This window comes from Chelonia mydas, chromosome 14, assembly GCF_015237465.2.
Source record: "Chelonia mydas isolate rCheMyd1 chromosome 14, rCheMyd1.pri.v2, whole genome shotgun sequence".
NCBI classification, from domain to species: Eukaryota; Metazoa; Chordata; order Testudines; family Cheloniidae; genus Chelonia; species Chelonia mydas.
The window spans coordinates 12,029,426-12,042,085 of NC_051254.2; the positions used below are offsets into that span (position 1 = coordinate 12,029,426).

The following is a 12,660-nucleotide window of genomic DNA, read 5'->3' on the forward strand; positions in this document are numbered from 1 at the left end:
TGTCTTTACAATAATAACTTGCAGACTAACTCACAGGGAAAACAAAAACATTGATTGATTGACAACTGCTAAGCTAATCAGCTTCCTTGTTCCCTTAATTCGAGCAATGTTTTAACTTGTAAATAAATTGCATTATTGTTTACAAGTATAAATTCCATCTCAGTTTTGACAAAGACCACCAACAGAGGAAGAGAATTGTCTTAATGTACTTTGTATTGATGGATTCTTAGAAGCTGCTTTTTTTATGATGTTGATTTTTTTTTAATCAGTTATTCTCAGAAAACTGAATGGCCCATATTTACAGCCATTCAGCATTACAGAACCAAACTCCAGTGGAGCTGTGCCATTTATGCCAGGAGCCAATGTGGTGGAAATGACTTCAAAACCAGCCTTTAAGGCTCAGTAGCGGTCAGCGGAGTTGTAGCAGGGTAAATAAGGGCAGATTGTGGCCCGGAACGTGTTTATCTAGATGAAATGACAACATATCCCATTTCTTTTGTCCTTCCTTGAAATCACAGAAGAGGCAACTCCCCATTTTCCTGTATATTGTCATAAATCTGCTTAAGGAATAAAATATAGTTATCATTGTATGTCAAATTATTTCCTTCTGGTTAGGCCACTGTGAATTAAAGCATAAAAGGTGTGCAAGGAAGGAAAAAACAGTTTTACAATCACATTCCACAAAAAAAAATGCAGGAGGAAAAATATAAATCAAATTTGGGGCACGTGGCCATATGCAGTAGCCATCTAAATTTTTCCTGTGTTGCTTAAATAAAGCAATTATTTTTCTAAAAAGGTAGAAACTTCATAATGATTTAATTTTCAGCTGGGCCTTACACATCTTCTAATTTTTAAGAAAAATAAAATTCACTATGCAAACCTTGAAATCATCAATTAGGCCTTGATTTGGCAAAGCTCTTAAGCATGCGCCTAAAATTAAACACATAATCTTACTGCCATCAATTGGATTTAAGCATGTGCTTGCTGCATTGGAGCAGATTTAAGCCCATGGTTAAATGCTTTGCTGATCTGGGGCATTTTCCCTGTCCGTTAATCCAGCAGGGAGCTGAATTAGTGACAGCACATCCTTTCAGCAACAGATTACTTCTGATAATAAAGTCAGGCTAGCCATCCGGAGGAACTCTTCCTCATATTTGCTAATAGATCCTGCAGACCTGTTACTTGAATAGTCCCTTCTCCTGCAAACACTCCCATTAATGTCATTGGGACCAGTCACTGGAGTAAGGACGACTTCTGTGAATACAAGTGGGCAGGATAAGGAATTATTTTTAACACTCTCCGTAATCTTACTCCTACCATCCTCTTGGCCCTTCTTTCCCTCCCTACCCTCTGGTCATTTTGCACTGACCTCCTCACTATTCTGTTGTATTAGTACACAAGTCTTCTCCTGTCTATTGCAGAAACATAGAAATTGCCACAGTGCATCAGAGGAACATTGATCCATCTAGTCTAGTATGCTGTGTCTGACAGAGGACAGTGCCACCTGTCATCCACAGTTGTACCTGCATGCATCTGTCTCATCTGCTCTTCATCTGAAAATCTCGTCAAGCTTATATACTCCTCTTCATGTCTCTCTTTCTCTGCAATTATTTTTATACTTACCTTTGTAGCCCCATTTAACTCAACAATGCAGATTACATGAAAGACACTATAATAAGTAAAATTGTATTGGCCTAACTAGAAAATCCACCCTTGATGCCCTTAATCTATACATGCATACAGTCCCACTCCCATGGCTAGAGTTGGCCAGAAAATGGTTTAAACTTTTAGTGGAAAAATCAACCACCTCTATTCATAGCTTACAGTTCAGGTGGCAATGAATGATTACTAAATAACACGTATATTGTGGTAGTACCAAAAGGCCACAAGCTAGGCTGAGTCCCTAGGCAGTCTATTAACATATAAATTACAATATGTAATGTTGTGCATGTCCATCATCCATTGCACCATTTTGGACATTTCTGGTTCTGAGAATCATAGAATATTAGGATTGGAAGAGACCTCAGGAAGTCATCTAGTCCAATCCCCTGCTCAAAGCAGGACCATCATCAACTAAATCATCCCAGCCAAGGCTTGTCAAGCCAGGCCTTAAAAACCTCTAAGGATGGAGATTCTACCACCTCCCTAGGGAACCCATTCCAGTGCTTCACCACACTCCCAGTGAAATAGTGTTTCCTAATATCCAACCTAGACCTCGCCCACTGCAACTTGAGACCATTGCTTCTTGTTCTGTCATCTGCCACCACTGAGAACAGCCAAGCTCCATCCTCTTTGGAACCCCGCTTGAGGTAGTTGAAGGCTGCTATAAAATCCCTCCTCACTCTTCTCTTCTGCAGATTAAATAACCCCAGTTCCCTCAGCCTCTCCTCGTAAGTCAGCCTTCTGCAAGAAGTCCTGCTTCCCTGCTAGCATGAAACACTATGCCCCGTTTCTCTTCAACTCTCCCCAGCTGGTGATCCAAACAATAAGACAAAATGATAGCTCAGTTGTTGAGCTAAGGGGATAAGGAAACTTCAGGCCATTTCTCTTAGCCAAACAATTAGCTTGATCCCGACGTTCTTACTCAGGAAAATTCCTGAATGGATATTTTGCATGAGCATAAGGTGCAGGCTCAGGTCTTTAATATTTGTATTCTAATGTGCCTTAGAAAACACATTGCAACTACTTGATATTCCAACTATAGCAACTCATGTGATTCAATTGGGCAGCAGTGACATTTTCTGTCATGGGATTGTATTCACAAAGGGCAGTGATGGAGATTTTCTGTGGCAGCTAGGTAGAGGGAAATGGGAGGGAAGATGTTTACTGTGGGGAAAGGGAGAGGGACTGAGGAGAAATGACAACTTAGAAGATCTTTTTGTTTGACTGTTTGCTTATTTGTCATCTGCCCTCTGTGTTTGTCCTTCTTTTATATTGTCTAGTAAGTTCTTTAGGGCAGGGAGAGTCTTCCATTTAGTTGGTTTAGTGACTAGTACAGTAGGGGCTCAAAGCTGGTTAGGGATTTGAGGCACTACTGGAATACCACCACCATTTAAAAAAAAACAAACCCATGCAGTAAACCAAAAATTTGAGATTCCTTGCCTGGCTGCTTCAGTTGAGAAGAGACAGCTAGAGATGTTCACTCTGCAGGCTATCACTCCAATATAGGGTGGCTTCCCAAATGTGGGACTCTATCCTCCCTGCACAATAGAGAAGTGCTAACATTCCCATTTTACAGTTGGGAAGTGGAGGCACAGAAAGATGAAAAGACTCACCTGAGCTCACACAGGAAGCGTGTGGCAGAGGCAGAAACTGAATCCAGCCCTACCACATCCAAAGCCTTAAACACAAGTGAATAGAAGTAGCCAATGCCTCATTTTTGAGGGGAGTCAACGAGTGACAGTAGAGAAGAAGGATAGTGCAGCGGTCAGGGCACAAGCCTATGAAATGGGAGACCTGGATTCAAGTCCCTGCTGTTCTATAGGCTTCCTGTATAACTTTGGGCAAGTCACTTAGCCACTCTGGGGCTCAGTTCCCCAATCTTTAAAAAGGGCCTTGGCTTGAGGTGGTAGGGAGTCTAAGTACCAAGCCAAGAAACTGGCTGTGCTAGACCGTCTCTGACTCCTATGCTATGCAAGTTAATGTCCTGTTTAAGGATCTTCTGATAAGTCAGCCTATTGTAATCCTTGTGGATCTTCATCCACAGAAAGCTGTGACTTATTTCAGAAAGTCTGACTTTGAACACTGGGGCATGTTTCAAGCAATTATTTTGTTCTGAACTTTGATTACATTGTAAGAAATGATCCAGGAAAGCCCAAAAGGAGGTTAACGGCCAAATCTAAAGAAGATGAACATCGATCTGAATGAACCTTCATATTAGAGGACTGTGGAAACACCTCTGAACAAATGTTCATAGCAGAGACGGGAAATGTTTGCTGAGTTTCTCTTAAGGCATTCATAAACATGACCAGCATAGCAAAATAGACAGAATATGGTACTTTCCCTCTACAATTCAACTTGAAGTGATTTTTTCCTGGCAGGAAAAAAAAAAAAAAACATTGAAAAACCAAAACTTTAAATAGGATGCAACATTTCCTGGTGTTCTGAAGACAGAACACACACACACACCACAAAATATTTTGTAAACTCAGGTTCAAAACCCCATAATAATTCTTACTTGTTCCTGATGTGTCTTCAGCAAAGTAATACTAGAAGGATGAATCTGAAAGGCTTCTGCCTTCTTTAAAAAGGCATGAGCCATATCCAGAGTAATTGTTCTTACTCTGGAAAGAGTCTAGACCAGTTTTTCTTCAAGGTTTGTGGGTATTACAAACCTCTTAACACATAGCGACACAAACTATTTGTGTTTTCACATGATGCCTCACTTTGCCAGATCCTGGGAATTTTCAAACTGACAAAAAAAGAAAAATAATTTAATTCTTGATTTTTTTTTTATAAGATACATGTTCAACGTACATCCAGTCTTTGTCAATCACCTTAAAGAGAAAAATGGCCCCTTTTTACACAGCTGCACCACTTCCAGAAAATCCACTACTAAGGGACTGGAATTCCTTTAAACCCACTCATGACTCTCTAATGACATGAGCAAGATACATCCCCATGCATCTACACAGAGCAGTTTTTAAAGAACAGATGTTGGCAACTAACTTTTTGGTGTATACGGCTCATAGTTTTAACATCAGCAAAGGCTGCTGCTATCTTAGGAACAGTAAGACTCCCATAAGAACTAGCAAAATGAATGCAAACAATAAAATTGACTCCTAGACACCTGATTAATTCCTTCTAATGTTTCCGATTTGTCCAATCTATTTCCTTTTGAGCAAAGAATCCAGAGAACTGCACGCAGTAAGCCAGCTTTATCGCTATTGAACACAGACATAGTGATTCTGAATTGATCAGTCCTGTCCATGCAAATAACCACCTGTCTGAGGTTTGAAAGCTCTTACCCAAAGACTCCCCACTATCTCAGTCTGCTATCGAGACATGCTCAGTTTGCTACCAAAAGGCGAGCAAAGATCCATTTAACAACGACAGCCTATGCTTGGAGCTTTATTTATAACCCCCAACCCTATACTCAATCCATTATGCATGGCGCCTCATCTGAAATATTTGCAATATCACCTCTGCACACCTGCCCCAATTTAGGATTTCTAACTCAATGCTGCCCGTCTCTTCTCTTTCCCTCGCCCTTTGTATGATCAATTATCGCTACATAAGTATCCTCAGCTGGAGCATTTGCAATATCACCTCTGCGCACCTGCCCTGAGCTGGGATTTTCTGTTTATCACCCAAAGCCCACTCCCTTCCCTCACCCTATGATCAATCCATCGTGCGTGCATCAAAGGTAGGCGGAAGCCTAATGCAATATCACTCCTGCACACCTGCCCTTCGTTTGCCGCTTCATCTATAACCCAAACAGCGCCTCATGCAGCCTCGGTCTCCCGGAATCTGTTAAATTACCCCCCCCCCCCGGCTTTTTAACCTTGCCACCATTTCCCGCCCTACCCCTCCCCAATAAAACAGCACGGTGACCCTATTATTCGTGTATTTATTTATTTAGCAACACCAATTAGTACAGATTTTAAATTAAAGTGGGAAGAAGCTTTCGGACAGTGCCGAGGTTACAGCAGTAGTGATGATCTCCTCCCGCCTTTCTCCACCCTCCCCTGTCCGGTCGTGCCCCCCCGCCCCCAAGGCAGCTGAGCTATTCCAGCCCTAGCTGCTAACCTGGGGCGGCCTCTTTCGCAGCTGCGGCCGCTTTCTCGCGCGCCGCCTACCCGCTGGAACGCTGCCTGCCTCGCCCGCCGGCTCGCGCCTGTGCGCGCGCTTGTGCCTGGCCAAGCTCCTGTGAGCTCGGCCGAGAGCGGCGCAGGCGGGGAGCATCCCGCAGCCCAAAGCAAAAAGGTTCCCCTCCGTGAGAAGGCGTCCCAGCCCTCGGAACAGCGCGGTTGGGCTGTAAGCTCTCCATAAGCGTCCGGGGGGCTGCAGCAAGCTGCTTGCCCTCTTTTATGGTGGGGACTGCAGGCAGGAGTTCCCCATCCCGCATGCACTGAGTGGGGGGAAAGGACGGACGTTTTTGCGGGGGTAAGTAAATGGTTGCATTAAAATAGTGTGTGTGTGTGTTTAAGGGAGGGGGAGGGTCAATTGCGTAGAAGTAATGTGGGTTCCGGAAAGCAATGATCTACCCGCTGCAATACGACGACTTTTTGCTAACTCCTGGCCGTATTCGCACCCCAACTGGTGCCAACTTGCTTGTTTTTTGTTTTAAATAAGTTTTAAAATACAGTCGCATATTTCCCTCTGCACGTTTGCACCCCACCAACCTAACCTCATTGCGCTCAGCTGCACCCCACCGCTGCCTGCCCTTTCGCCACGGAGACCTCAAGGGGCAGGTTTTCATTTGGGGGCGCGCCTAGGTGTTTAAAATAAAACGAACCCCTCCCCCCCTCCCGGCCACGTTTTTTTTTTTTTTTCGCTTGGTGCTTTGGAGGCTTCATTAACCTGAGCAAACTGGTAGATGCAAATCAGAGTTTGGAGGCGAACCCCACCGGTCTGTTGTTTCTGCCCCCGGCGTGATTCCCCCTCTAACTTGGAAACAAGGCGAGGGGAAATCCGTAGACGTGGGAAGAACGACCCCTGCAGTTGCATTGCGGAAGATCTCGTTTGCTGGAAGGGGAATTACGGGAGCCAAAGCGTTTTGGAAGGAGAAGCGGGCTATGATGTTGTGTTCTCTAGTCCGTGTTATGTACGTGAAATAACACGCATGGGGGGGTCTCATGCGTAGCAACGTGTATTAATCTCCTTCTGATCACTTTGTAGAAGCAGGAGAGGAAACCCACCTTCCTCCCCCGGCATGGGGCTTTGTGGCGTTGCCCCGGTGAGTCGTGCAGAGTTTGGGGGTAACTTGCAGCTGGCTGCCCTGGAATAGAGACTCTCCGGACCGGATCAGCTGGCGTTTGTTGTCTATGTCTTGTTGGGAGATCTGGTGGATTTTTGTCTCACTCCTGGAGGAAGAGCCCAGGGCTGGCGGTTACCTTCTTCTTGGTCTTTTTTGGAGGGCGAAGGAAGGGAAGGGATCTCGCTTGAGCCGTGCAGAGAGAGAGCTCGGACATGTGTTGTCAGCACATCTGGGGAATACAGTCTGGAAGTCCGAAAGGAGATTTGCTGGGATCCTTCAAACTGCGATATTGATCTTTGTTATTTCTTTTCGCCGAGGGATGCACTTGGCATGAGAATCGGAGGATGGAAATTGTTTGGGAGGTGCTTTTTCTTCTGCAAGCCAATTTCATCGTCTGCATTTCAGGTACGCAGCGAACATGTGGGGTGAAATACCCGGCGTTGTATTCGGGTTTCACCGTCCGTAGAAGTGCGAGAAATACAATAAAAAATAGCAGCGCTAATCGTGGCTAAATTAGTTTGAGAGATTTGTTAGGTGCCTTTTGCCCCACTCTTTACTCTGATAGCAGTGCATTAATTACGGTGCATTAGTTGCAATAATTAATTGCAGTGTTTGGTAGCACGCTGGTAGTCATTCCTAACACACAGTGATTGCAATAATTAATTGCTACATTGCAGTAATCCCAGCATGTCGTGGCTTTTACAGAGCTAAAACTCGGTTGATCTGGGGGTTTTAAAAGGATTGCAGTTCACTGGCACAGTTTTCATGTTCTGGTGTGCTACGTTTTTTAGGGGTTGCAAAAGAAAGAATAATAGTGAGTAGTGTATTTAATAAAGGTTTACAGCGTGTGTGTGTTTGTGTGTGCTGTAAAAGGATTTTAAAAAATCTCCAACAGTATGGCTGGGAATCCTGTTTCAGACTCTTTAGTTTCAAGATTGCAAAGATCTCTACCATTCTGCAGAAGTCAGGTAATTTCGGTTGTCACCAGAGCCTGTCCAATTAATGAATAGGCATGGCAGGGGATCTAGTGTTAAGGATTAGAGCAATTTATTCTTGGGGAAAACAGGCTTTTCTACTTCAGAAGCCCTGGTTAGCTCGTTAATTTGTCAGGTCAGTCATGCTGGAATAATTATATTGCAGGAGCAACTGTGGGGGAGCCAGCCAGTTTTCTAGTTTGGGATGGAACCAGGGGGATCCAAGCTGCCTGATCTGCTTCTCTTCCCTGCAGGCTGCCTCTACCCTGGAGTCATTGCATAAGCCTGTGAATGGGAACTCTGACAGCATCGGCTATTCCATTGCAGGGAGGGAGATCCTGCTGGGCCTCAGTGCAGAGCCAGGAGCGCTTAGCAAAACTTGTAGCTCCTCAGCGACCATCAGCATCTGTACCAACTGGCACTCCTTGCACCAGTCCCTGGTCTAATCCAGCTTCTCAACTGCTGGATTGACATCACCTGCACTAACCACCTCCCCTCCCCACATTGGCAAGATCTACTTTATTTGGCATGATCTGCACCTGCCTCACCTCTCATATTGCCCCTGGACTGGTAGTGCCTGCGTCAGCCCCCTGAGTAATCCAACCCCCTTTCCCTGCATTGGTACTGCTGGCATTCAGATTGGCACCCTCTGCATCTGGGTGATATGTCCTCGCATACTGGCAGCGTCTCGGGTGGCCCTTGTGCTAATCCACTCTCATATGTGCCACCTGGATAATCCGCCTTCTCACTCCTTAGAATGGCATGACCCCCCCCATCCCCCCACTGCCTCTTTCATCCCAGCCTCACACTTCGCTGTCTAACCCAGTGTGATTCGCCAGCTGTCTAGCACTTTTCAAATCAGACGTCCTCTTTTAAAATAACAGCAATGGAATAATGAACTCTGTGGTGTGAGCATGGGAAAGAGGAATATTCTTGTCACTTTGAAGATTAACATCTTGAGATGGTCACAGGATAGTATCCCTTGATCTCCTCAGGGCCACCCGCTGCCACCCAAATCAAAACCCTGCTTCTGAAACGGAGTGGGATAAGTCCTGCAGGGGCTCTCATGGCTCTCCATCTCCCTCTAGCACTGAGAACAGTCTGATATCCATCCTTTATTTTTTAAGGAATACAGTGAACTACAGGTGCTTTTTGCTGTGTGGCCTCAGATAGTTTGCTTTAACCTCATACAGGATGTTTACGTACCTTTAGCCTTCAGTTCCATATATTCCCCCCCCCAGGAATCCTCCTTTTTCATGGATTCTTAGTACTTGTCATCTCAGAAAGAGGGATTAAGATCTGCAGATATCTGCTTGGCACTAATGCTTCATTTCTGCTCCCCCCCCCCCCAGCTGCCCTTTTTTGCTCTGTGGCATATTAGGGAAAGATATACAGTGATCATTTGATAATGCTTGAGGTTCAAGAAGGAAACTAACCGAGGAAAGTGCTCTAGAAATACATTTCTTGCAAATTACAAAAGTTAAATTATTTTTAAATTAACTATAGCATTTTTTCTTTGTCAATTATTTTAGTGATGGAGTATAAGACTGTTTTTTCTGTTGGTGCTGTATACAGCACTATCTTTCACTTGCACTTATTGAGGGCCTGATTCAGAGTCCATTTAAGTCTGTGTGAGTCTTTCCATTAACTTCGATGAGTGTTGGATTGGTCCCTGTTTAACATAGTCCATACGTCACCAGAGGCTACAATTCAAAATGATATTGTTGGTTATCAGCTGAATATGGAAAGCTAGGTTTCCTTACCCCATCTGTTGACTGGTTATATTAATAAACATAATAAAAATGTTTGGCTAGAAATATATGAAACATTATTTCAGGCAGTGTTTTGTATGTATATCAAAATATAAATTGTACTGAATATAGCTTCTTACCCAGTTATGCACTTCTATTTCATGTATAACATGAAGATTGCAGTCTTAACACATGCTTGCCACTTTCTGATGTCATAACCTCCTCCCTCCCATGTGACAGCTTGTGTAGATTGGGAAAGGAAGACTAATAGAAAAGATAATTTATATCTCAAATATTATGACAGGCAGCTTTAATTTTGGTAGCATGTTAGTGATGTTCCAGATAAGGAAGCAGAGTTTCGTTTACTAAAAGAAGTACTGATACATTTTTTTAAAAGAATGAATTCTTATTGCATCAGTCACCTTCCACCTGATGTTCCTCTTTCATCAGTTAACTATCTGTGCCTCAATTAATGATCTGTTGGATTGGTCTGGGAGGAATGGGACTGGAATGCAGAAGTAAAACAATTGTGTTTTTATATACATTTGATTTAGTGACATTTATTTCAAAACAAATATTTTTGTTTGTATATTTGTTTGCACATGTTCTTAAGCTAGATATGTTTATTTTCTATGAACACTGAATTAGGATTTTTGCTGCTTGAAGATCTTTAAAAAGAGAACTGAGCTTTGATTGCGTGAATGATAAATAAGAACAGGCTTAATGGAACAAGAAAATCATTTTAACTCTATAGAAGGGAATGAAAACCCTCTGTAAAAAAAAATACACTGATGCATTTCTAATGCTTTTGTAAATAGTGTCTGTGTCTGATTCATATATAGATTCATGTCCTTTAATGATGCTATAGCATGGCATTGACAGAGTGTTGTGCCAATGGAGATGTCGTCCTTTAGACAGGATGTTAAAATAAGATCCCTTCTGGCTGCTATTTCAGGGGAGTTGCAGATAATCCTGACACTGAGTAAAAGGCAAGGGGATTATGGTCTGTGCTATCACGGCCAAAATTCCTTTCCTGTGTAATACCACCATAGATTGATTAACTGCAATGTTCACAGCTATGGGTGGGATGTTGCTGCTCACATAATGGCTGCCACGTTTGCTTCTACAGTCACTTACATAAACCTTGTGTAATGTTCTCATGATCTTAGACATTTGTCCACCAAGTGTAATAGAAGATGCTCTTTTCAAACCTTTGCAGTATGTTACATGTAAAAAAAAAAGTTTTCATGTGCATTCATATTCAGGTTTCTGCTTAAACAAGTCCTCTTTGGATCCATTCAATAGAAAAGTTTGTGGAACTTGGATACTCAGGTTGTTTGTGGCATACAGTAATTGTGATACAGTACCGCATAATGTCCTTGGTCAATAAGAAGCTCATATAAATGAAATGCGTGCAGTCCCCCAGAACTCTTATCTGAGAATAGACTCATCCTTGCTAGGAGTTGGCTGTTGTCCAGACACGTATGGCCCCTTACCTTTGCACCAATTCAGCAGGCAGCTAAGGCTTCCCACATGGAGGAATTCCTTGGTAGTCTAAAACTGTTATAGCCTCCCCTGGTATTGAGGGTGTGGCTGGAGGTGAGAGAGGGTGTGTTGGAGCACTGCTGCATGACATCTGATCTTTAACTGGTGTTATGGTCTCTTGGGGGCGGTTACCAGCTGGCATAATGCAGAATAGCTCTTAAGGTGCTCTGAATTGTGCTGGGGGTTGAATTAGCTCCTGGATGGCCCCAGGATTTGGGAAGCACAAAGAGAACACAAAGCCTACTTGGCTCACCCCCTTTCCAGGCCTATATATGAGCACCTAAAATTGTAGGGCCTGACACTGCTGTCCCACACCAGTATACCGCAGAAGTAAGTCAGTTGTAGTCAGTGGAATTTCAATGTTGTGGAAGTGAGAGAGGTGAGAGTTCCGTGTATTAGTTGCCATTGCTGTGCTGTACATCAGTAGTTCAGGACCAAAAACTATGGAAATTTAATTACTCAGATATTTCTACAAAAGTGTTTTTTTCTCATGATTTTGGTGAAGGCGGAAGGCTACTGATAAGTAAACAGTGTAAGGTTCCAGGGGAAAGAACTATGCATACATGGGAGTGCATGCAACTGATGTGCCATCATTAGACATAATGCTATATGGGAATATACAGCCACTAGTTTGGTATGTTAAATGGCTTAGAGCTTCTGGCATCCTGTGTATGATGGCCTCTTGGGTCCCAGTCCTGTAAACTAAAGTGTGTGGGCAGGCCCTTAGCCTTGCATGGAGTCCATTGAAGTTAGTCGGAAATCTGCATTGACTTGGGGCCTTCAGTTCGTATCAGACCGAAGGATTGAGGCCAGATGTTTGCAGGGATTAGGAAGGACTTTCGGTTCCTAAGACTTTCAGGTTGGAACTAGTTGTATGATTTGACCGCTCTGCCTCTGGTGCTCTAAATGTTTTGAATGCCTCCTCATGTTGGAAGTACCACAGATGTTTCATCTCTTTCAAAGGGTGTTAAGTTGCTCCTGTTTTTTTAAATGCTACTGAAATGACCTTGTAGTCTGTTATAAATATTTTCATATCCTTTTTATATTTTCAACTATCCTATTTGTTTCATTAGCTTGCCAGCTAGAACACATGACCAGATAGGCGGTAAAACTATATACTTATTTTTTGCTGCTGTGAGTATATGGGAAAGGGAAGTTTATGAATAATTTTGCAGATGTTATAACAAACTGTTTTCTATCAGACAAATAAACCTAAAGGGGGAGAGCGGTAATCTCTGCTATTGTTCTCAAACAGCTATGATTAAAATCTGCTGTTCCTAAAGCTATCTTTTGGCCTTGCTATTCAGTCTCATTGTTAATGAAACTGAACTAGACACCAAGCCTGCGAGACAACATTAAAATAATAATCAGTACTTCCCAGTTGGAGGGCCTAAGAGTGATCATAGATGTAGAAGACATTCTTGACTCTAAGATACAGTTGTTTTCAAATTCAACTAATGCTAGTTTCTCT

General features: G+C 43.1%; 1 protein-coding gene across 3 annotated transcripts in view; it reads left to right on the plus strand.

Moving 5' to 3' along the window:
* The first annotated feature begins 5,570 nt into the window (after window positions 1-5,570).
* CA10 (carbonic anhydrase 10) overlaps window positions 5,571-12,660 on the plus strand; it is a 340,079-nt gene continuing 332,989 nt past the window's right edge. Inside the window, exons 1-2 of one of the 3 annotated variants that reach the window (XM_043528364.1) lie at window positions 5,571-6,105; window positions 6,841-7,324. In XM_043528364.1, the coding sequence (XP_043384299.1) occupies window positions 7,264-7,324 (61 nt within the window). In that variant the 5' untranslated portion in view covers window positions 5,571-6,105; window positions 6,841-7,263. Of the gene's footprint in view, window positions 6,106-6,213; window positions 6,767-6,840; window positions 7,325-12,660 lie in introns of those variants that run through there. The other 2 variants (XM_007062783.4, XM_043528362.1) reach the window with 2 other exon arrangements.